We start from the raw sequence: 24,909 nt of genomic DNA, 5'->3' as shown, positions 1-24,909 counted from the left end.
TGTTTAAAAGATACAATACCATACCTATTATATGGTAATATAAATATTTTTACTGAAAAATGACTTCCTCAAAACTGTCATTCGCAAGAAGGAGAAGTGAGACATTGTTCTGGTTTTTTCTTTAGTGGGAAAGCGGGACTCCCCTGCTTCCTTCTGTATTCAGTCTGTGCCTACTGTGTAGGAGCTGCAAACGCATGTGGCCCGCTGTCAGCCTCTCAGGGCGCTCTGGTACTCAGAGGATTGTTGCATAGAGATTGGTCTCTCGGTGTGGAGTGCGAAATGGAATCAATCGTGTTTTCAGCTGTTTGAGTATCATCTTGTGTTTGAGGGGATCTTTGACATAGCAAGTTTCACAGTGCCATGGTCATTTGGTCATTCCGGTCAATTGGCTTAGATTTCGTAGTCTTGAGGCATCTTTCTAAAAATCATGCATGCACGCACGCACGCACGCACGCAGGCACACACACACACCCACACACACACACACACACACACACACACACACACACCAAGCAAACCAACCTCTTTATTTGTTGATAGTGTTGCTGGTGCTTTTATTGGAAGGGACTTGCATTGTCAAGCTCCTGCTTTTGGATGTACGTCTTTCACAAGGAGAATTCCCACTTGAAATCTGAAGTTTTGCCGTTGGTGTGACAGGCTCACTTGGATTAACTTCCAGAATCTGGCAAGCAGCCCCTTCATATTGTGCGTGCCAAGATCCCTTCAAATAAAAATGGTGTTCCTGAGTTAAGTCACTAGTTAGCTGACAGCTCACAGCTGCGACAGTGCTGTTGCTGGATGGTCCTGTTCTCACACGGTCCCGCTCCAGGTTGTCCTATTCCCGGATGCTGAGGCCCTCATTGCAGGCTCCCTGCCTCCCCGCTCTCACAGAATAGCGAAGAGGTGTCTACTGAGATTTTACATCAGGATATCCTTTTGTGAGAAATATTTATTTACATATGCTGTTGTTTTGTCTGCATGTCTGTCTGCACACCAGAAGATGGGATAGGATCCCCTGGGACTGCAGTTACAGAGGCTGTGAGCTGCCGTGGGTGCTGGGGATTGAACTCAAGTGCCCTGGAAGAGCAGCTGGTGCTCTTAGCCGGTGAGCTGTCCCTCCCGCCTTTGTCAGGATATTCTTTTAAAGTATTCTTTATGGTTTCTTTAACTTTATTTTATGCGCATTAGTGTGAAGGTGTCAGATCCCCTGCAACTGGACCTTCAGACAGTTGTGAGCTGCTATGTGGGTGCTGGAATTGAACCCGGGTCCTCTGGAAGAGCAGTCAGTGCTTTTAACCACTGAGCCACCTCTCCGGGCCTCGTCAGGATATTCTTGAAGGCAGCTTTGTAACCCGAGTGGCCGCTGGTACTGAATGGAGTGGTAACTAGTACAAGTTGGTCTTGTTTCCCAGATTCTTGCGGAGGCTTCAGCCTTTTCCCCACTGTTACACAAGAGAAGGAGGAAGAGATGTCTGAACATATTTTGGTCTCATCAGCCCATTGGGAAGTCATAGGGACCCAGCGGTCTATAGACCTCCTCCGACAATCGCTGGCTTCGACCAGGCAGGATCTGTCTGTCTGTCTGTCTAAGGGTGACCTTTCTCTGACACACACGAGGATGAAGTGAGGGGAAGCTAGACTAAATATGGCTCCGTAGGCGAGGAGGAAGTGGGAGACGTTGAGAAGGCAGCGGACACTGACTGGCACAGGGGCACGAGGCTTCCAGGGGGTCTCAGAACAAGCGTGTGAAAGCCTCAGGGCATGCTGTCTTTCTGAGGAACACTGCATGGGCGTGGGAGTGGCAGAGGGGTCCGAGCCAGCCGGGAAATAGGGTTCTATGTGGAATCAGTGGACGGATGAGAAGGCACACAGTCATTACACATGGGGTGCTCAGGGGACTTTTTGGAGAGTGGAAGAACACCCCTGAGCCCCGTGAGCCTGGTGTTGAGGGGAAAGGTCATGGGCCAGGAGGAGGAAGCCAGTCTGTCAAGTGGCATCTGTGAGACTGAGCAGCTCACGGTGGCATTGATACATGCCCTGCCCTCTTTCTGGCCATCTTTCACATGAGGAAGCTGAAGGGACTCTGTCCTTCAGTTTCAGGGTATACGGGGTGATTTCAGCAGGAAGAAGGTGGTTCGGATGCTGAGGGGGCAGAAGTGAATGAGTAATGGCACTTTTTTTTTAATTTTTAAATTTATCTTTACTTTTTATCTCTGGATGAGAAAAGTATATAGGTTTATCTAAGACTCTACAAACCAAAAACGTTCTAAAATCTAAAATTTGGATGCACAAAGTATCTCAGATTTTGGAGCAATTTCAAACTTTCGGCTTTTGGAATAAAATTGTAAGTCAACAATATCTACGAAAATGTCCCCAAATCTGAAACCTCTTAATCCGAAGGATTTTGGATATGGGCACTCAGCCTACAATTGTCTTTAGGATGAACAGGACTCTTGCCCATGGATGATTATGATGAAGTCTAGAGAAAATGTAGTGTACATATTTATACAAGATAATTTTATACCTCATAGATTTTAATCCACCAATAATGGCTTGGGAGGCGGAATCACAGCCTGAGGGAATACCATTAGAAAGGCTAGAAGTCAAGGGTTTTTGAATGGATTTTTATTTGGCCAGATCTGGTAGCTTAAACACCAATAATCCCAGCACTTGAGAGGTTGAGGTGGGAGTTTTGCCATAACTTTAAAGCTAACCTGAGTTACAAAGTGAGGCTCTGTCCCAAGAACAACCACAGCAATAGATTTTCCCCCTTTCTTTCCTTCCTTCTTTTTAAAAATTTTAATTAGGTGATAAATTAAAGATTTAGTTAGTTTTATTTCATATGTATTAGTGGTTTGCCTGCATGTTTATCTGTGCACCACATGTGTGTCTCATGCCCAATGAGGTCAGAAGAGGATGCCAGAAACCCTGGAACCAGAGTTAGAAACAACTGTTCGCTCCCATGTGGGTGCCGGGAATTGAACCTGGGTCCTCTGGAAGAACACCAGTATTCTTAACCACCGAGCTATCTCTGCAGCTCCATCCATTTATTTGGAGTTGTTTATGACCATTTGTTTAGTCGGCAGCTGCTAACCGTGCTCTCTGCTAAAGTTCAGAGAGTAATTGGAGTGCATTAAATGTATTCTTGAAATTGTCGGAGAACAAATATGGTCGTAATTAAAAAAAACCCAGTATTTAAATCAAAACGTGATGACTTCTGGGCAGATGGGTGGGATTGACTGAGGGTACCCTTGTCTTTGGGAGCCTGTGTGTCTGTTGGTGGGGAGTTCTAGTGATTTGGGGAGTCCCATTTGCTGGCACCTTCCCCACTTGGGGGATCAAAGGCTGCCAGGTACAAGGTCCTTGCTGTTTGTCCTCCTGCTGGTGGACTTCTACCAGCGTGCCTGCAGCAGGTCGTGATTGGTTCCCAGTTGATGTATGAATGAGTCCTCAGGTTTCATCCAGACTCTGACCTCCGCTCAGTAAAAGAAGCAAAGACGAGTGGCTTCTTGCTGGGATCTGAGGAGTTTTTAGGAATGCCTGTGCATTCCATGCTGTAGACACTGAAGAGTGAACTGCCTTTGTGTGGTCCACTTACATTGCCCTGGGCAGAATCGGATGCTGCACAGCAAAGACTGCCTGTCCTCCCTGCTCGCAGCCTGCCTTGAGCGACGGACTGTTAAGATGATCTGACACCACAAGTCTTGGGGTCAGGGGAACCAAGGTAGCTGGGTGGGTCCTAACATAGGATAGCGTAGGATAGGACAAGCATAGGATAGGCAGAACGGACACTGGAACCGGACTGAGGTGGGCAGGGGTATGTGGGGAGCCGTCAGTGTGGGCCCATTGATGCTGAGGTGGCTGAGCTTTCCCTGTGGGCGATCTGACATTGGCTCTTTATCTAGGATGGTTGTAAGGCAGCAAGCATGTGACAGCTGAAACCTGAACGAGGGACAGTGATGGCCGGATTTCACTGGGCTGTGAACATGCTCTCAATGCCCCGGTACAACTGTTAGCATATGCCCTTTTCCACTGCGTCTTGGTTTGGGACCATGTCGTCCACACTAGGCTTCTTCTCAAAGACTGTCAGTCACTGAAGGCCTGGCCGAGGTTGGTGTTTGCTGTCACTGAGCCATCACACTCACGGAGTTGGCAGCCGGACTGGCCAAGTGCTGCATGCTGGCTGGTGGCTTCAGTTTCTTTCCAAATTGGCAGCTCTGCAGGGTTGCTGAAGTGGCCCCATAAAGTGTCAGGAATTACACAGCATCCCCTCCGCCGTCTTGCTCTAACATGCAGACAGTGGTGATTCGTTGTGCGTGGGGCTGGAATTATTAAGGTCATCTCAGAGGCTGCCTGTCATGTGATTGGCCCAGTCATCAGCTGCTCCTGGGCTGTGCTGCCCCTCCTACCTTAGTACTTTCTGCCTGCCGTCCTCTGCCTGGGAGGGCTTCTGTCTGGGTTTTGAAATTCTCGTGGTTGTCCTGTCGTTATCCAGTGGAAATCCTTCTTGATTTCAAAATCCCTGATCACAATCCTGTGTTCTGCTGATGAGAAGATGAAGAATCAATATTTGTGGTATGTATTCTAACATCTCAAAAGCTTGGGCAGGCGATTGAAAAATCTAGATTACACACAGATAAAGACCTAAATAGGTTGTTAACTCTTGGGGTACACAAACTCCTAGGCCCTGGGCAAGTTTTTCTGTTTCAGCCTTAGTTAACCCTCTGTGAACCTTTAAGTATTGTCTAGAAGGCAGAGTGGAAGGTTTCCTGAGCTCCTGGGCTTCCAGCCCCAAGCTGAGATTTGGTCCTCTGTCTCTCTGACCCCTGAGGCCTTGTTGCCTGGGCTCTGCCCATTTCTGCTTGGGGTATTACTTTGTAGTGTGAAAGCAGGGTCCCATGAAGGATTCCATTTGACGTTGATAGTTCTGTGAGGGGGACAGGGGTCCCGAGAGCTCCTAGGATTTGCCTTGGGCAACCCTGCTGGAGAGGTGAAGCCCAGACAGGAAGTCTCGGGCAGGTGCTGTGGAGAAGGCATCTTAGGCCCCTGTGATGCCCCCCAGGAGTGGTTGTGGGGGGGCTGACATGCAGTCTTTTCATTTCCCACCGTCCTCATCCTGCCCTCTCTCCCATGTCTGGCCTTGTCACTGCACCATGCTGCTGCTGCTGGCCTTTTATTCCTTGAGGCCCCGCTGCGGCTTGCCTCTGGGCCAGAGGGGAGGGCCTGTGAAATCCACATTGGTTCCAGCACCCCATCTGCATTGTTGGGGCCTCCCATGACACAGGACCCGCTCTGCTCACATAATGGCCCCCGTTGAAGGACTCTTTGGTAGGAATTTAGACATGAATTTATTTTGACAGTGCCTGCTAAGGTCTCCCGGAAGTGAAAACCTGTGAGATCCAATGACCTCAAGATCAAATGACCTCGTGACTTTTTCCCTCCTGGAAGGGCTCTGATCAAATAAATGCCTGGGGCTTCGTTCCTTCTCTTCTTTTTTCTCCTCTCCTTTCCCCAGGGATAAATTATAACTTCTGTGTGTGCACAGAGGACTTTTGCTCCCCGGATTCTACTTACCTTCTTCAGCTTGACTGCATGAAACCTTTTCAAAAACCTGTCTACTTAGGACCCCACTCCTGATCAATTTCTACCTCGACTGACTGAACTTTCGCTCTTTTTCTTCTTTTTCCTGCTCTGGGAACAGAATCCAAGTCCTGGTACGTGCTGAGCCCGTGCTCAACCACATAGCTGTAACGTGGTTCTTAGGCGTCACCTTTGTCTCAGTTCACCTTCTCGGTGTACAGCCACCTCTTGTCAGGGAGAGACCTCCCTCCCCAGCCTGCCTGCTAAACTTTCTCAAGGAGGGAGACCTGGCAAGCGTCCCCTAAGATTGCTTGACTAACAGACATTCTTTCTCTTCCTTCCAGCCTGCAAGTATTCCTGTCACAAGAAATGTGAAGCCCAGGTAAGCGTTCCATGGCTTTCCCGTGGGACTTCGTGGAGCTGGCCTTCACTGACTGATAGGCGGAGGGGGAGGGCGGCCCTTGGACTGCAGCTGGAAAGAGACCGGCCGGCTGAGTGCGGCATATAACTTTCATCTCAAGAGCAAACCGAAAGAGCTTTGAAATCCATGTTTTTAATTATAGAAAATAATTCCAAAGAATCTGATTTCAGATAAGACCTCAATCATCCTTTCCAAGATGGCCATACCACCAGCTCCTTCCCGGCGATGAGTGATTCCGACTTTCTCTGTGTGTTGCCATCTATTCATGGGGCAGAGGTGCAGAGGCAGAGTCAGGGTGCGTGTTTAGCCTAGAGGAGCGTGCTGGCTAACTTTGAGGGAAGTTAGCTGTTCACTGTGGTTGGTGAAAACCTGGGCAACCTGGAGTAGGGATCTTTAAGCCTAGTGTCTGTGTCCCCGGAGTGCTTGAGAGCCAGGGGTCCTCTGGTTGCTGTGGCCTAGCTGCCGTGCCTGCGATGAGCAGAGAAGCAAGGGACCTAGGAAGGAAGGTGCCGAGGATGCGACTGTGGTTCTTTCCCTTCTCTGTGCCTACAGCTCTGGATTTCCTCGCTTTGAGGCTGCTCTTCTGTGTGACTCCAGCCTTTCAAAACCTCGCTGACTGTCAAACTGTCAGGGGTTCTGGCGAGCTGTCCCTCTGGCTGTAGGACGAGAGAGAGGGGCTCTGCTGATGTTGGGGAGCTCAAGTTCATGTTGTTCTCAGATCTCCATCCTGTCTCCAGTCTCTGAACTAGAGGCTGTGGTGGAAAATTTAAGGATATCATGAACCACATGACTTCACACACATGTTTTCTATGTGGGGACCAGGAAGGGCAGAGTTTCTCTCCACAAAACACACACACACACACTTATATATATAAACATTTATGTGTACACACCTCATGTCTTAGGGTTTTTATTGCTGTGAAGAGACACCATGACCATGGCAATGCTTATAAAGAAAACATTTAATTGGGGCTAGTTTGCAGTTCAGAGGTCTCATTCATTGTCATCATGGCAATGCATGGTGGCAGCATGCAGGCAGACATGGTGGTAGAGGGGTAGCTGAGAGTACGGATTCAGAGGCAACAGGAAGTGCACTGTCTTTGAGCTTAGGAGACCTCAAAGCCCAACCCTAGTGACACACCTCTTCCAATAAGCCCCACCTACTCAAATAAGACCACACTTCCTGGGGACTGGAGAGATGGCTTAGAGGTTAAGAGCACTGACTGCTCTTCCAGAGGTCCTGAGTTCAATTCCCAGCAACCACATGGTGGCTCATAATCATCTATGAGATCTGGTGCCCTCTTCTGGCATGCAGGCATACTTTTAGACAGAACATTGTACACATAATAAATAAATAATTAAAACAAAAAGACCACACTTCCTATTAGTGCCACTCCCTACGGGTTAGGCATTCAAACACATGAGTCTATGTTATTCATACCTATTCAAACCACCATATCCCACATGAGTACACCCATTTTGTTCATGTGCACATGCATGTGTACTCACAGTCACCCATGTACCCTGTGCACACACAGGCAAACATATTCACATACACAGAAGTACCCCCACAGAGGTGGAAAATGAATGGTCTTAGCCCAAGGGCTCTTTCCAGAGATAAATGACCTGTCTTTTAAGTCTTCTGTGGGCATATTTATAACATGCGGAGAGCAGAGAGGGTTGCTCAGTGCTGCTGATAGATGCCTTAGCTAGCTTAGGACAGGCACCATCTACCCTCTTCACCTTCTGCCTCTCTTTCTTGAGGTCACTCAGAAGCTTTTACCAAGCCTAGTGGGGCAGCGTGGAGCAGCTCTGCCTGCCCTTCTCACTCAGCTCTGTTTGGAAGAAGGTCCCCTTCCACCTGCTCACACGCCCTGGAGTGGGACTGATTTCCGACCCTGGTTTATCTGAGCCTCGCTTCTGTGTACCACCTTCGGTCAAAGGAACCATGCTGCAGCGGCGCCTGGAATGGGGGATGCAGTGCTGAGTGGGGCCAGCCTGTTTTGGGAATGGATCTGACTTGGAGAGGCTCCCTTCCCATGCAGGGACTTCGGTGTGCCTTTCCGGTGGTGTGTCTCTTTTGGTGGCCCTTGTCCTTATGGTGCGGGTCTTGTCGCTGGCGGGGGTGTGATCCAAGGGCTGAGTGCTTGTCTTGCCACCCACTCCATCCCCTGACTCAAATCCCAGGCTAGTCACCTCTGACCTGAGCTGCAGCAGTGAGCCTGCATCTTTCTCTCCATTTCTGACTACTTCGGATTCCTTGCTTCAAAGCATCATCCAGAAGTCTTAAGTATAACTGATATGGCATTGCTAAGCCCAGCAGTTGGCAGTCTGCTGAGAGATGAATAGGCTTTCCTCCTATCGGAGCCTGCCAGGGGGAAATGTAGCCACATTCTTCAAAAAAAAAAAGTTTTAAATATGGCTTTGAATAGCATGGGAGAATGCCACCAGCAGTAACAAAGCACCTTCTCATTCCACACACAGAGTTGTGGTGTCGGGGAATGGAGAATCATAAATTCTCAGCAGCCCAGCAGAGCTTAGTGACTGGGAAGCATTTCTTTGAGGAACTGGTGTGTGATTTGTCCCCACGTTACTTCTGTGAGTTTGGGGTCCTTGCTTGTGTGTCATAGATCACTCCTTGGCTTTGGGCCTTTACCACTGTGTATATGGATCACCGAGCAGCCTTTCTGAATGTGGCTTTGGAAACTCGGAAAGCTTTGTGAAGGTTTAGACTTGGCTCCCATGTTAGACCTCGTCTGTCTTGTACTGACAGGGTGACGTGTGCCCCATGTACCCTCCTCAGTGGTTCCTGAGGGTAAGAACTAGGAAGGGTCCCTGCAGCGTGTGTTCGGCGTGTGATGGAGTTAAATGCCATGACCGCTGCTCTGTTAGGTTAACGCAATGCCACAGTCTTAGGTATCTGTTGTGCCTGTGGTTGCTCCGTTCGTATTGAGGATGTGGAGGGAAGGTTCTGTAAAGAAGATCGGGTCACAGTAGGGAGACAAGACATGGTGAGGAGATATAGAAGCCCTAGTATGGTAGATGATGTTTGTATCTTCCTGAGCATGTCCCTCATTCCAGGTTGTGTTGGCGAATGGAGAAAGAGACCCAGCCTTTGGTCTCCTTGTGGCTTTTGTCCTGAAAGTATTCCAGTCTACCTGCTGTGGTCCTAGTGTCTGTGTCTCTAGGGTTATGTGTTGTAATATGCCTGATGACATTAGGTGGGTGGAGCCTCTGGGAGGTTATTAGATATTGTTGGGTGGGGCCTTAGGATTGATGGACTTAGTGCCCTTTTCAAAGAGACACTGGAGAGTTTTCTTCCCTTTCCATCAAATAGAGACTGCAGACTGCAGGAAGGCATGATGGGGATCCAGAAAGCAGATCCCCACCTAGCACTAAGCTTGTTTGTACTTCGATGTTGGAGTGAGTATCCAGCCTTTTGAACTGTGAGCCGTAAATTCCTGTCACTGAAGCCAAAATTTGAAGTGGGTTTCTGTTTGTTTGCTTGTTTCTAAGATGGCTTGTTTGACTGAGGTGGGTCTGCCTGAGCCTCAGTTTCCCCCTGTGTAGAACAGATGGACAATACTGTTTAAATTACCCACAACAATGGCCTTCTCTTAGACACTGAGTACAATAACACTGTGTGTGAGCCCTATGGAAGTCAAGGAGACAATGAGAAACCTCTTTGAGAGTTTGGAATCTCACGGTCCTGCTCCCCGGGCGCTCAGCTGATTCATTTCAGCCCCTGAGCCGTTTGGGCCTCGTGACTTGGTTTTTCCCTGCCCTCAGTTGACTCATTAACATGAGGGGAAAGGGAAGGAGAAGTACAGAAGTTTTAGGAAAGCAGATGTTGTGAAGAGAAAAGAAGAAGACGGCCTGGGGATGGTCCCTGAGAAGTGAGCAAGAACAGGTCTTGTCTTTGCAGCCTGTGGCAGCCACGAACATAGGCTATTTTGATGTCTACCCATGCCTTGAGTCACACTTTAGGATCCTGGATCAGCAGAGATTCCCCCATGGAGACTGAACACAAGGTCGCTGAGCTGGAATACACCTGGGACAGCACTGAGCAGCCACTGGGTCCTGGCAGTCGGCACCTGCTTTAGTTCTCGAAGGACCAGTCTCTGGTGCCAAGGCTCCATCAAACCCTCAGCCTCTAGGCCTCTAGGCCACCCTCAGTCTTGCCTGCCCGGCTTCATTCTGCCTCTGACACATACAAGACGCCCAGTCCTCTACAGAGGCCATGGCAGGGCTAGCGTGTGTCTCTCCTTCCTGTTGCTCCTCAGCATCATACGCAGGACTGGGCTGTTACAGATAGGTATGTCTATGAGGAGCAGGTGATGTTCTTAGGTACACAGGGAAGCCATGTGAGTTCTCGCTTTGTGGCGTGTTAAGCCCTCAGCTGTGGATGTCCCTGCTCTGTCTTATTGTCTTGGGTCCGGACTTACTCCCCTCAGAGCCCAGCGCACCAGGTGATTCCCCACTGGGGCAGGGTGGCTACACCATGAACATTCAGGAAAGAATGAACTGGCGGTGCTTGCTTTGGGCATTAGCATTGAAGATAAGTGTGTCCACCTAATCCCCAACCCTAAGGAATAGTAGGGGGTGGATCCAGATATTTTCCTTGGAAAATGAGCCAATTTCAATTAGTAAAAATTAAAGCAAAACAAAAACAAAAAATCAAGCAAAACATTTTCATTAAAACAACAAAAGTCAAAGCCCCAAACTGTTAGGAGCTGAGCTCTTGTGCTGTGTGTGTGTTTGCCCATTTCCTGATACACTTTCTGAGGTTCAGTGTCTGTATCTGAAGGTGGGATGGGCGGTTATAACAGAGTTATAGCAGAGTGTGATAGGAGCGGCGTGAGACACGTAATGTTTTTCGTTACTGGCTTGTGGTGTATGCTCAGGAAGAATGCTCCCCAGAGGTTACAGGGAAGAGCTGAACCTTCAGGCATAACTTTCTTTGTCACATGACACTGAGGGCTTCTGTTCCTGGCTGGTGGTTCTGTTCTTGAAGGTGGCAGCTTCAGAACCAAGCGATGGCACTTCCGTGAGAGATGGTCGGCCCATGCTGCCAGCTCAGCATTTGCACAACATTCTTCCACTTGACTCCCCACCATTTGTCCCAGCCATGGAAGTCGTTGAATTTTAAGCTGGGCAATTCAATAAACAGACACTTCTGAGTTTTGCTCTAGCCAGACGCTGAGCAGGGCCCAGGTAAAGCATTGGCTTAGAACAATTCCAGCCTGCCACCGGGAGGACCACTTGGGAGCCTGGGTCTGCCAGGAGATGCTTCTCTGCATTGCTGCAGTGTGTATGCTCGGTGTTTTAGAGGGAGGGAAGCTGGTGTGTGTGGGGTGGGATGGGAGAAGTGGGGGGTGAGGGATGTCCTGAGCAGGGGATGCAGGGTTTTGTGCTTGCTGGGCAAATGATCTGCCACTGAGATGCCAGTTTGACAGCCGCCTTCTACAACTGTTTTTAGAAGCCTTTGAAGTTATTCTTCGGGTGTTTATGCATTCATAGTGAAATTGAAGGGAAAGTGGACAGGATTCTCTGTGGTTCTGCACAACCTCTCCCACCGCAATCATCTCTGTTGCAGCCAGGGGTGCCCACCGATGTGTCGTTACCTTCCAGAGTGTATTCTTCAGTAGGACTCTTGCTTGTTGTTCCGTTTTCCGTTGCTTTTCTCCACAGTGACGAAGATACCCGACGTTAGACAATTTAAAGGAGGAAGGGTTTATTTTGGTTCCTGATTTTAGAGGTTCAGCCCACTGTTCTTGGCTCCGTTGACTGTGGGCCTCAGTGAGGCAGGTTGTGATGGTGGGGGCATGTGAAGGAGACACCGTCTACCTTCCGGTGGATAGGAAGTGTGGAGTACAGGGACTGGGAACCAGGCATGTGTTTCAGAAGTCCCCAGTGCCCTGCTTCCTTCAGCTTGGCTTCATCCTCTGAAGCTTCCTCTACCTCTCCAGACTCAACCATCAGCTTCGGAGCTGAACACAGCATGTGGGCCTGTTGGAGATATTTCATATTTAAACCGTGACCCATATTCTATGAATTTGGACAAACGTAGAGTACAGAATGTATATAATATGGAGTTTTTACCCTGCCTTGAAAATCTCACGGGCTCCCTTTCTTTCCTGGCTTCTGGTGACCCCCAGTCTTTTTGCTGTCTGCCTTTTCCAGGGTGTCACATCCGTAGAGTCCTGTAGCAGGCAAACCGTTCAGATCGGTTTCGCGCCTCCACAGTATACACCTTATACCTCCTCTTGGTGTTTTCATGGTTTTACAGTCTAGTTTCTTTTAGCATCATTGGCTCCTCTAGTCCGGATGACAATGGTTCATCTGTCCATCCGTATCTTACTTGCTCCAAGTTATCACTGGTGTGAGAAGAGTCATAGGATCTTTAAACTTTGCCCTTTGAAGAACACTTTCGTTTCCCCCAGGTGAGCCTTTTTCAGGGAGGCTATCCTCACCGGCTTTCTTTCACCCATTTTGCTGAGAAAACTCATTGAAGTGTTGAGAGCTGGGGGCTTTGTTCCTGAGAGGGAGGGCTCTTCTGAGACCCGGGATGTGGGGATGGCCTGCCCCTAGGGAAGCCTCACGCGTGCTCTGAGCTCACCTCAGAGTCAGCACTTGCCCTGTGTATAAAGATTCAGGTTTTTAAATATAAAATATAATCTGAGCCCCAAGCAAGGCCTTTGATTGTGAACTTCTGGAACTTCACTGATTGGGGACAGGGAGAAGAAACCAAGGTCATTTTGCTGTAGTTTGTTTTGTCTTATAATTTTTTTTTTTTTTTTTTTTTTTTTTTTGTGACAGGGTCTGGTCTTACTTTTTAACTAAGGCTGGAATGAAACTCACCGTGTAGCCCAGACTGGCCTCAAATTCATGCCAGTTCCCCTATCTCTACTTCCTAAGTGCTAGGATTATAGGTGTGAGTCCCCACGCTGGCTAACCAAAGGCTTTGAAGCTGGCTATGATGGGTGGCCAGACTGGCAAGAAGGACTGTATTGCCTTGTGTAGTTAGCAGTGTAAATGTCACTTTGTGGTGACATGTTTGCTCTTCAACAAGGTTCTGTGTTTAAGCAGTGTTTGTAGAGGATTACTTTCCTTGCCCCAACAATGGGCCGAAAAGGAATTATGGCAGGCGTGTACCACATAATGATGCTTTGGTCAACAGCGAGCTGTGTGTCTGATGGTGGTCCGCGAGCTTGCGTCATCTGGTGATGCTGTAGCGATCCTGGTCGTGCAAACACATGGTGTGGTGTTTGCACAGCAGCGGTCTTGCGTCACCGCATTTCTCAGAGTACATCCCCGTTGTGAGGTGACGCAGGGCTATGTACTCTCTTGAGATACTATATTTGCCTTAAGTTAACACTGGGATTTAAAAAACTACCATTTTGATTCCTCAGAAGTTGTCAGTCCGCATTGTGTTGTAACAAATCAAATAGATCTAGATAGATCTCTGGGGTGAATCTATACCAATTTGCTCTTTAATTGGGCTGTTTGGCTGTAATCTGTTATTGGCTGTGGTTGCTCATATACAGGAAGCTAGACGTCTGGTATAGAGACGGCATCAGCCCTTTGTGTCCTTCATGGGATTTGGGTCAGGCCGTGTATCTTGAGGATGCTTAGAGTCTTCGCAGTGAGAAACTACCTTCCCACAGCCCCTGATGGGATCTGGAGAGAATGGGCACACCATAGTCAGTGAGGGCACACCATAGCTGCAGGTAGGTTTGCTTTGAATTAGAACTGGTGAAGTTCCCTGAGAAACTGTGGTCCATCCCTGTTTCTCTCCACGGTGTCCTGAGGAAGAAGGTTCCCTGCTGACCCTTAACAACTTGACCATTTCAAGCAAGTATAATTGTTGGTTGAGATCCATTCGGGTTGTAGGTGTGTTTGTGTGACAGTGACTTGGGAAGGGTGCAAGGGCAGTAGATGTCACCTGACCTCCTGTAGACAGGTTGTTACCAGTAAGGAAGGACACTGACAACTATCAAAACAGATGCCATTGTGTGTGTGTGCACGTGGGTGCACTCACATGCGTGTGTGATGGGAATAGTAAGCACATGACCACTTGCCCTGGGATCCCACAGAACATGGTAGGACAATGGGTCTTGGCTCTAGAGTAGGGGGACAGCTGTCCCTCAAATGAAGATACTTGGTGAAAATTTTTGCCTTCTAGTTGTATCTTTCACTACCTGAATTTTGTGATAGACTGTTCGATTCATTTGTTCTGGTCTGATTTTTTGTTGTTGTTGTTGAGAACAGAACTGTAAAGTGGAAATTCCCATGTATTGCTATATGAAACAATCTCAAGAACTTTGAGGACCTTTATAAAAATCCTGGATCTGAATTCTAATTCTACCTATGTTAGTCTGGTCTTCTGTGATATTAGGGCAAGAACACCTTCCTGAGAAGCTTGCGAAAAGGACTTCAGCCCCCTGGCTAGCTCAGGCCTGTGGCTTCTTGGGGAGCTCTCTCTTGTTCCTCTAGAACAGCGGTTTTCAGCCTGTGGGTTGCAACCATCAGAAAACACATATTCCCGGTGGTCTTAGGAGCTGATACACGACTCAGTAGCAAGATTGCAGTTATAAAGTAGCGACAAAAGTAATTTTATGGTTGGGGTCACTACAACATGAGGAATTGTATCAAAGGGCTGCAACATTAGGAAGGTTGAGAACCCTGCTCTGGAGGTTCCATGGACCCCTGCTGTGTCAGCGGCTGAAGGACTTTCCTGAGGCATAGTTAGCCGCTTGCAGGGAACATGGCAGATGACAAGTAGCGTCCATGAGCGTGCCTTTAGGTAGGAAAGGGCTGTGTGCTTTCTCAGTTCTTGAGAATGCTGCTTGCTTGTCTCATTTAGGTCTCAGTCAGAGGTTGTTTCTAAAGACTGTCAAAGACCCTGATCTGGCTTGTGGCATCTCAGGGCCTCTGTCAGACTGGCTAAGGGACTGCCCACCTGGCCTACTGCCATTTACCCTCAGCCTCAGGGTCCTGCATCGCTGTCTGCATGCTCAGCTCTGGTTTTTGTTTTTTTTTTTTTTTTTCAGGGAGGCTTTTGTGTTCCTGGCTCATTGGTTGTGCGGCCAGAGTGACTGCCTGGATTAGTCTTCACCTGGGTGCCTGTGTGCTAGGGCTTGCTAGTTCCTGAAGAGCAGACCTCTGTCCCCTTCTTTAAGAAGTATGTGTATGTTTACGTCCTTGACCAAACCGGGGACAAATGGCTGAGGTATCTGTTTGACATATCAAAGCAGACCTGGCCACCAGGTTTTCCCAACATCGCTCAGTCCCTACCTGTTATAGGGTATGGCTTGAATACCCCACCCTCTATCCTGAACTTCCCAGCCTAGGGACTGGGCTGTCCTGTCTTTCTGCACATTTTGGTTATCTGCCCTTTTTGTACCTTTGGCCTCCTGGCTGCTGCACCTGGTTCTCCCTCTCTCCTCGTGTCTCCTCTGGACTTTCCCGGATGTGTCTGCCTCTGGCTATGCTTTCCCTTTTATTTACAAATAAACTTTCTCCTCCACCATACCTAGGAGCAGTCCCTTCCTTTCCTTTATTCAGTGCGTGTGTGTGTGTGTGTGTGTGTGTGTGTGTGTGTGTGTGTGTGTGTGTGCCTGCATGCATGCGTCCTTTCCTGCTGTGCATATGAATGTCTCTACTCTTACCAGGGACTAGCCTGCAGCCTAGTTTCCCAGGCCAGCCCCCTTATGGGTGATACTGCTGTATGGTCCCCAGTATCTCTCACTTTTCTCTGAAGACCTGACTGGGCTTGCATGGTGAAGGTTTACATCTTCTGGGTGCAGAGGCTGAAGGGTGACACTGGCTGGCTTCCGTGCCTCCTTCATCATCCTGTACTCATTACCGAGTGAGTAAAAGAAAGAAGGAAAAAGAAAAAGAAAGGAGAGGTCTGCTCCTAGGTACAGTGGGGGAGAAAGTTTACTGTAGATATATGGAAGGGTGTAGCCAGAGGCTAATAAGTCTGGGAGAGTCTGGAGTGGACATGTCTAGACTGAGCGGGTCTTTGTGGGGAGAGGGTAAGGGAGTGAGTGGAATGAGGGGCAGCAGTCAAGAGGGTAAAGGTACAACAGGGGTGGATAACCAAAATGTCTGGATTATACAGGGAAGAGCCTCTGGGGGAAGGGCAGCCCAGCCCCTGGGCAGAAGAAGTTTAGGGTAGGGGGCAGAGTATGTCAGCCATACCCTGTAGCAGGTACTACTAAGGGATCTACTTTGGTATGTTAAACAGGCACCTCAACATTTGTCCCAGGCTTTGAGACCTAACAATTATCAGCTTGGGAAATTCTTGCTGTTATGCTTAGCTCTGCCTCCCATCCCTCCTGCTTTTCTGGTCTCAGGAACAATGTCTTCCTGCTGGCACCAACTTTCCTCTGTGGGAGTGCGGGTCCTATGTCTCCTTGGTTCGTGCTAGCCTTGCTTTCTTCTTGCTTCTGCTGCCTCCCTTCTAAGCCCATGGCATCCCCTAGTCCACTGACTGCTCTTGTTCCTGTTCTCCCCAGACTCCACTTTACCACTTTACAGGTGAGAAGCCCTGCTGGTGGCCACTTCTCCCCTCACTTTCTTTCCCCCTCATTTCAAGCACAGGATGGCGAGCAGCATCCAGCTAGGACGCCATCAGGATGCTCTTCTTACACATTAAGGATACTGTGGGATCCGTTGGTGTGCTCCCCAAAGAAACACGTCTCAGAGAAGTTCTGACCATCTTGGGAACACTCCCCTGGTCCAGTTGTGGGGGAGAGAGGGCTTTGCTCCACCTCTGAATAGAGACTCTTCCCAGCATTGTTCTCCAGAGCCTGGAGTTTAGCCTGGGAAAGATGTTCTGACCTTCTTCTCCCCTACCAGGACTTTTGGGACACACTTTGGTGGTGTCTCTATAGGCTTATCCTTGGGTGGGGGGAGGTTCCATTCCCGTAAGACTTCCAAATACTTCACTTTGCCTCCGGGTAGCCCCCACTCCCAGTGCTGCTCTGTGCTGTGGATCCTGTGTGCCTGTGGACAGCCAGGTTATTGGGTCACAACTGTAGATGCTCAGGGCAGCTTTGTGGTGTCTCTAGGGTGACCTTCCCTGAGATGTGAAGATTCCAGAGGTTTACGGTCCAGCTGCTGCTATATTCTGTTCCAGCCACTTTTTAGGGTGGAGTTTTCTAGAAGAGCCCCCCCCTCCCCACCCACCAACTCCTTTTTAAGCAGCAGCGTCCAAATGAGTATACATTTTAGTCCTCAGAATTTTAACTTGCAAAATCAAGTTTCTTTGCCACTTCTGTAAAGCTATTAATTTTAGGCCAGGATTCAGGAAGTGGCCACCCCCATGTTCCCTTGAGCGCAGAAATAGCCCCAGAGCTTCCTTCTGCCTCCCTCCCAGGGACAGCTGACAGAGCTCATTTTTGCCTATTTCCAGACTTTTGACTCACCTGAGAATTCCCCCAGACTTTCTGAATGAAACTGTGGGTGGGTCAAGCATGCCAGGATGTGGGAGGATAGGAGGCCGACCCCTGTTTTAGCTCTCCCATTACCGTAAACATCCCCCTGCTTGCAGGATCTTAGGAATGATAAATACTTGCCGGGCTGTCTGGAAGGCTGGGAGAGCCCAGTGAGTGGAATGTAGAAGGTTGGTTAAAATCTGAAATTCCAGTCTTATTGTAAATTCCCTTCTTTTGCATTTAAAAAGCGCTGGGGGTAGTTCACTGGTCTGTTGGTGGCCCTGCAGATGGCCTGACCTTGAAGGTGTTTCAGTGAATGGGGTCAGGAGAAGGGAGGTGAAGGGCACCTGGTTTACTGTTAGTTTTGCAGCGAACACAGAGCCCCCACTGCTAGGCCAGTACTGTGCTCCATTTAAGTTCCTTTGTGGATATCTTTAAAGGGGGACATCTTGGGCCTGGAGTACTGATCAGGTGGCGCAGAGGTGGGTCTTGTGGGTCATTCTTTATGGTGTAATATGCCCGGGAACAGAGTGACAACATCAGCAAGGTTGTGGGTGTGTTGTTAGATGGCAGGGCAATGTCACATGGTATGAATTTGGTGGTGTTTGCAGAATATTGTAGATGTGAAATGAAAAGTTAGCTAGTTGGATATAAAAATTATAGTTAATTTTACTTTAATTTTTTAAAAAGGTGTATTTTCGTTCTATGTATTTGTGTGTGTCTGTGTATGGGTATGTACATATAAGTGGGTGCCAACAGAAACCAGGAAACCAGGAGAAGGGTGTAGGAGCCCACGGAACTGGAGAGAGAATCAGTAACAGGAACACAGGTGCTAAAACAGATCCTCTTTAAGAGCAGTATGTGCTCTTAACTACTGAGCTGTTTTCATTTTTTTATTATTGTTTACTTATTTATTTTACGTTACATTATTCTTAGACATTTTGTACAGAAATGTCTTAAAGTTTCCTTTAGCATCCTGCTTTAAGTTGAATCCTGAAGGCACTACAATTTCTTTCTAATTGTTGTGTATGCTGCCCTGAAATACGGTATTTGATTAACCATTATGGCTGATGAGTGTGTGAATGAATGAATTAATGAATGACAGGAGGCAGAGACCACGGACCCAAGAAGAGATGGAGATGTGATAGGTTGATGGATCTCTGTCTCTAAGATGCTGGCTGCGAAGGAACACCTTCACTGTGGAAGGCCTTTTATTTGTGAGAGCTTGGCCCTCTTTGTGGTGCTGGGCACCGTCTCCATGTGGTCAGCAACTGGTCCATGGAAATCAGCTACTTGGCCAGATGAGCCTGCTTGATGGTTTCAAAAGGAAAGCTCAGATCCTGCATGGCTGTGGCAGAAGCAGGAATGGGCAATGTTAACTTGTGTGCCCTGCAGCTTGACTGGGCCTCAGTCCCTTCTTTATGGGAGGGCCCTTTCCTGCTGGGCAGTCTAGTGAGCCTGAAGCCAGGGTGGTGTGAACTCCACACATTCCCCATGCAGAGACTGCACATGCCCCTCCCTCTCAAGGCTTCAGGAGCCATGGCTTCTTCCTTTGAGTTTTTCTTTGCAAGAGGAAAGGGTGTTAGCAAATGAGAAGTTAAGGGTTAGGATATTTTGTACCCTAGTCTCCTGCAAACTATATATGTGCTTTGTCCCGGAATTTGGGTAGCCCATGTCTTGACAGTTCCTCCTGAACGTAGACAGCACTTGCTATGCCAGTTGTGTCTGGCTGAGGATAGCCGCACTTGCGGAAGGCCCCAGAAGCACATCTAATCCCTGTCTTGCTGGCAGCAGAGATGTCCTGCTGACACTCTGTCCTGGGGTGACAAGGGTAGACTTAACAAATCGCTTTGTGTATAGTTGTTGAAAGAAATGAGAGATACCTGAATATGCTTGCCACAGGACAAGAGGAGGTACAAAGATGAAGTGGATGCAAGGCTGGCCAGAAGGTCCCACACATCCCTGTGGCCTTTCTCAGTGTTTTACAAGAGACTGCATGGCCCAGTATGTCCTTTTGTGGCCTGTCTGTTCACCCGTAGCTTTGGCTACCTTTCAGAATGGCAGCTGGTTGCGTCCATGAATGGGTTTGGGGTAGAAGCCACAGTTGCAGTTCTTAAGACCGAGCTTCTAAAGCTCTCCATATTTCAGCTCGGTTTATTGGCACACCAGCACTTAGAGGTCGAGGCAGGACAATTGCTGTGAATTTGAGCCTAGCTTGGGCTTCAGAGGGAATTTAACCCTTCCACTTTCCCAAGAGAAGAAGGAAGACCAGGAAGAGGAAGAAGAGAAGGAGGAAGAGAAGTGTTTTTAAATTTTGCCTTATTTCATTGGTCGTGACAGGTCACAGGACAAACCAGGAAGACATCAAATTCAAAAGAAAGGGCTAGATGGGGCCTCTTAAAAGTCAAAAGAATCCAGATTTATTCATTTTTAGTTTGTGTGTGTGTGTGTGTGTTTGCTTGCATGTGCATATCGGGTTTGTGCCGTGCCTGAGGAAGCCAGAAGAAGATATCCCGGGAATTGGAGTTATAGGTAGGTGCTATGGGACAGAATCCTGGTCCACTGCAGGAGCAGCCAGTGCTCTTAACTGCTGAGCCATTTCTCCATCCGCGTTGACTATACCTCTTGATGGGGGAATGACTGACTCTTCAAAGACCCTGTGTGATGCCATTATCTCTGAAACAAACTGACGCAAGTGTGGACGTGATGGAAATAGTACAGGGTTGTTTGCCACATAGCTAATTAGCAATCCTGTCTGTCTGTCTGTTTGTCTTCCTTCCTTCCTTCCTTCCTTCCTTCCTTCCTTCCTTCCTTCCTTCCTTCCTTCCTTCCTTCCTTTGTTGTTGTTAAGGCAGGCTCTCACTACATAGCCCTGGTCAAGCTAGCAATTGCTAAGTAGCTCAGGCTAGCCTTGAATTGACAGAGTTCTTCTTGCCTCTGCCTCCCAGTTGGTGGGATTAAAGACATGCAGCACCTTGGCAGTCTTTTCCTATTTAATAAAAGTGTGAGTTACCAACGCCAGTGTTCGTTATTGTTGGCTGTGGTTGCTGGTGATACATCGCAGGGCTGATGACAAAGTCCCTGGGAAACTGTGGCTATGGTCTGAGGCTTGGATTTTTCTATGGAAGTGGGTCTGCTTATTTTGAAGCAATTACAACTTGATCCTTGGCATGTTAAGTGAGGAGAATGGATGGCTTTAGAGGAATTAATGTTTCTCTGAAGCCGTTGTGTTTATTAGCTTTTCTTCTGGTTCTTTAGAAAGCATTTTACTCATGATCGTGCAATCTTTGTGTTTCTGTGTGGGAGATAAGACAAAGGTTAAAACACCAGGCTGGACCCTGGTGTCTCCCGGTGATGGAGGTCTAGGATGGGCCCCTTCTCCTGTGTGCCTAAGAGCCCCGTGCACAGACCTTGTCCTGTGCTTCCTCCCTGACCTTGGACTTTCAGACAGACCCTTGTGCCTGTCCCTGGACACATGGTTCTGTCCTGAAGTCCTTATCAGATCTTGCGACTGGTGGATGCAGGCTGTCCTTTCCCAATTTCAGACTCTCATTACAGCAATAGACTCACATTTAATTTCTGATCTGGGGCCCATGTTGGGAACATAGAGGATGTAGAGCAAGACCTGGCTGTTTTAGTTCTGTTGCATTCCCCGACAAGCCCTGCGTGGTTTGCCTGAAGCCAAAGAAGACCCTAGTTGCCCTACCAATGGCCCCTTCTCCTAAAACTCAGAAGCATGGAGGTGGAAGACAGAAAGAACACTGAAGCCTTAGAAGCTGCGACTGGCTCAGGCCAGCCCAACGGAAGCTGAGAATGCTGGGACGGACTTATTGATAACTGTACCAGAGGTGTAATCTTTCTAGACCTGTTATCTTTAAGAGAACCAGAAAGCCCCAGTTCCAGTAATTTCCCCTCCTTTTCTCCCATCTTGATGCCTTGTTTGTGGCCGGCAGTCTGGCGTTTAATTACGCCTGCCAGGCTGGCTTGATTCTCATGGGGATTAGAGCAGGGTAAATTGGGCTTTGCCATTTAGTGGATAACAGGGCTTCCTAAGGAATGTGAGCCTAATTAGGGATCCCAGGGTCATGCCTAGCAAAGAGATCCCAGGAGCAAAGGTAGAGAGCGCTCTCTCTCTCTCTCTCTCTCTCTCTCTCTCTCTCTCTCTCTCTCTCTCTCTCTCATCCTTGGAAAAGTTAATAAAGTCTCTGCAGTAACAGCCTGCATTTCATGCCCTTGTCCCTGTGGATCCCTTGTTCTTGCAGGGTAAGCCGGGGGGAGCTTGACCTTGGCATTCATTGGCCCTGGCCTCAGGCGCTGGAACTGTTCCAGAAGTCACCATGAATTAGGAGACTTGTTGCTGCTTGGGGTCTAGCCCCGACTGATGTTCTGAGCATGCTCTGGTTCTCCCAAACCTTTGATTAACTGTTCGGCTCAACGATGCTCCCTTAAGGCATGGGCTGGAGCCCGACTTTCTGAACTGTATTTGTAGGAATGGTCGTTTACGAGGTGAAGTTTATAAACTAAGTCACCAGAGTGGGTTCTAATCCCATGCCGCCTTCGTTTTTCCAAGAAGAGTCTAAGATACAGGTCGGGAGGTGGAAGACCACATATGGGTACAAGGAGGGGGCAGCTTCACAAGCTGAGGAGCAGCAGGAAATAGCCCTGAGTCACCTCAGCCAGTCTGTCAGTTGGCCTCCAAGGCTAAAGACATAAAAACCTCTGTTGTTTAAGCCTTCTGTCTATGGGGCTTCACGGTGGCCCCAGCAGTCTAGCACGGACTGTATTTAAGTAGAGTGTCCCTTTGCTGAGTGACAGCATCGGGGATGAGGAACTTACTCTTGATTCACCTCCTCCATATATAGTGAGTGATAATCCTGGCTATAAAAAAATTTACAACTTACCTTTTCTCAAGCTTAATACAATGGGCCAGTTTGTTGGTCAGTGATATTTGACATAAGCTGTAAGGGCTATAAAGTGATAAAAGTGCTTCTTGGAAACCTCCTCTGCCCCAGATGCTACACTCAACAGAGATGAGCAGTGACCTGACCCCCATTGCATTGTGGGTCTCAGTGACCCGTCACCAGCATCTCTGTGGGTCTTTCCCAAGCCCAGGAAGCCACGGTATCTCTTCCACTTCCCTGATTCGGTGTTGTTGCCATGGGTTTTAGGTCCTCTGGAAATGGGGTTACAGACAGTTGTGAGCTGCCATGTGGATGCTGGGAATTGAGCCTGGGTCCTCTGGAAGAGCAGCCAGTGCTTTTAACTGTGGAGCCATCTCTCCATCCCCCACTCTCCTGATTATGAAGGAAATTGTTGCCCTTCCTTCTGGCTTGGTGTCGAATCTGAAGTAAATTTTGCCTCCAGTTTTATGTAGCCGTGCGTCATTGTTCTGATCAAAGCGATTTCATGTTAACGTGAGCACCAAGATGGCTCTTTCAGCGCTGAGGTAACTGGTGACTCACCTTTCTCCTCTATTCCATTATCTTGTTCCTGAAAGGCTGTTGGTGGATTTATTACAAGTTATGTGCTTTTATTTTTGGATGCATTTGTTTCGGTCAGGGCGCGGTGCATGCTGGGCTCTGCCACACTGCAGCCCCAGCCCCTGTGTGCCTTTGCTGAATGCCTTAGATGACAGATGGCGGATATCGCTGGGTTGACTCTCCTTTCCACATCCCTGTGTGTGCATGCTTGATGCCAGTTTCAGAGAGCCCTCCATGGGCATAATTCCATGGAGCGAGAATGAGAAAAGGGCCAGCAAGGACCCAGGCTTTCACTGTAGTGGTGAACCGGTCGTGGAACCTGGAGCGGCCTGTCTCTCCATTCTTCCTCTGGAGTTCAGTGACATTCTAGAAAACTCATTCATGGGACCCAACAGGATTGGGATTTTTGATGATTCACAAAAGGTTGAATGCAAACTCACCTTTATTCTGTTTATGTAGTAGCATGTAGTGGTTACAACCATGCATCTCTTAGAGAAACGGGCAGGAAAGTAATCATTCTTGACATGGCTTGGCCAAAATGTCATTTAGTTGAACATGACAATCAGCGTTGAGTTCATGCTTTAATTGTGTGAATCAGAAGGAAGACAGGGTCTGCAAACTGTGTTTGTTTGAACTGGGTTGTCCTTTCGCTCTCTGAGAATGGTAGTCACAGTAGACCTGGTCCTCTCCTCGCCCCAGAGGCTCCTGCCAGCCATGGTGAGGGGGCAGAGGCAGCTGGCTGTGGCTGAGTCTTTCTTTTTTAAGGTAGACTCACTTTTTGGTCAAAGCTCTGCCTTTTGTCCTAGCTTCAGGACTGCAGGAGTCTTTGGGCATACTAATACACATGGATACATACATGAACATGCTCACAGAGGGGTGTTCTGACACAGGGAAGACACACAAACACATGTTCCTGCAAGGCATGCATGTACATACATGTGTACACATGCACATCCACATATACACACTTAGTTACTCTCTCTGTCTCTCACATTAGAGCTCACTCACAGGACTCTCAAGACTTCTAGTCAGACAGACTGTCAGAACAACGCATACATTTCTCAAAAATGCTCAATTTGGCTGGAAGATAACACATTCTAGGCAAGCTTCATACCATAGAACCCACCCCCTCACTTTCCGCCCTATCCCTGAATTTTAAATATGCACACTGCCCTTCACACACTCACCCCTGGGATAGTCCTGAGTGGAAGGCTGTAGGCCCCTCCTACTTCCGCCTTGATGACCTGGCTGGCTTGGAGACAAGGTTATCCACCTCAGCAGGTTCCAGGCACCCACACAGCCAGGTGTGGGTTGGACCCAGCCTTGTTTGTTTGTGGTTGTCCTTGGTAACCACAGATTAGGCCACAGACCAAGCCAAGTAAAGGCCATAAAATGGCTCTTATGCAGGTCTCTCAGAGAGGCCCTGGGTCAGGGTGAGAGAAGGACATGTGTCCCAAGATCTTCTGCTCATAGCTCAGTCGGTAGCTCTCTCCTGGGATTTTCTGTAGCTGCCAGACCTGCCCATTTACTGCCACCTTTTGTCACCCTGAGTCCAGTGGGTGCTCTCATCAGGGGGAAAGGAAGGCAACTGGGACCCAACTGGTGTCTTTCGTCTGTCTGAGGACCGTTCTCCTTGATTCAGTGTCCCATGATCAGGACAGAATACGCTTGCTTTCTGTGTTGGTAGGGTTCAGAGCCAAGAGCTGCAGACAGGCGTGTCTTAAGGACGTATTTATGGCGCAGACTTGAACCTGCGCATGCCAGGCCCCCTGAGGGTGTGTCCTGATGCTTGGAGCACAGGCTGCAGTTCTCTCATCTCCACCCTCCTGCAACTTGTTCACGACTCGTGCATATTTAAAAATTATGCCCTGGGTGGGCCGTGCATATCATGCAGTCATACACTGATGGAGCCATCCCAGCTCAGAGATTCCTGGGTAGAAACTCCTGTCGGTTCGTACCTGAGGGTGGGTTGGCACTGGGCCCG

The 24,909-nt window shown here is 48.5% G+C and overlaps 1 protein-coding gene across 6 annotated transcripts in view; it reads left to right on the top strand.

The window, feature by feature from the left end:
- Nucleotides 1-24,909, top strand: part of Tns3 (tensin 3) — a 246,093-nt gene that overhangs the window by 68,128 nt on the left and 153,056 nt on the right. For 5 of the 6 annotated variants that reach the window (XM_048450104.3, XM_087909179.1, XM_048450105.3 and 2 more), the window contains exon 3: nt 5,925-5,962. In XM_048450104.3, coding sequence (XP_048306061.3) covers nt 5,925-5,962 — 38 coding nt within the window. Of the gene's footprint in view, nt 1-5,924; nt 5,963-19,893; nt 19,978-24,909 lie in introns of those variants that run through there. The other variant, XM_048450109.3, reaches the window with a different exon arrangement.

This window comes from Myodes glareolus, chromosome 8, assembly GCF_982192425.1.
Source record: "Myodes glareolus chromosome 8, mMyoGla1.1, whole genome shotgun sequence".
NCBI lineage: Eukaryota > Metazoa > Chordata > Mammalia > Rodentia > Cricetidae > Myodes > Myodes glareolus.
The sequence above is the reverse complement of the archived record's forward strand: the minus strand, read 5'-3'. Positions and strand labels throughout refer to the sequence as shown.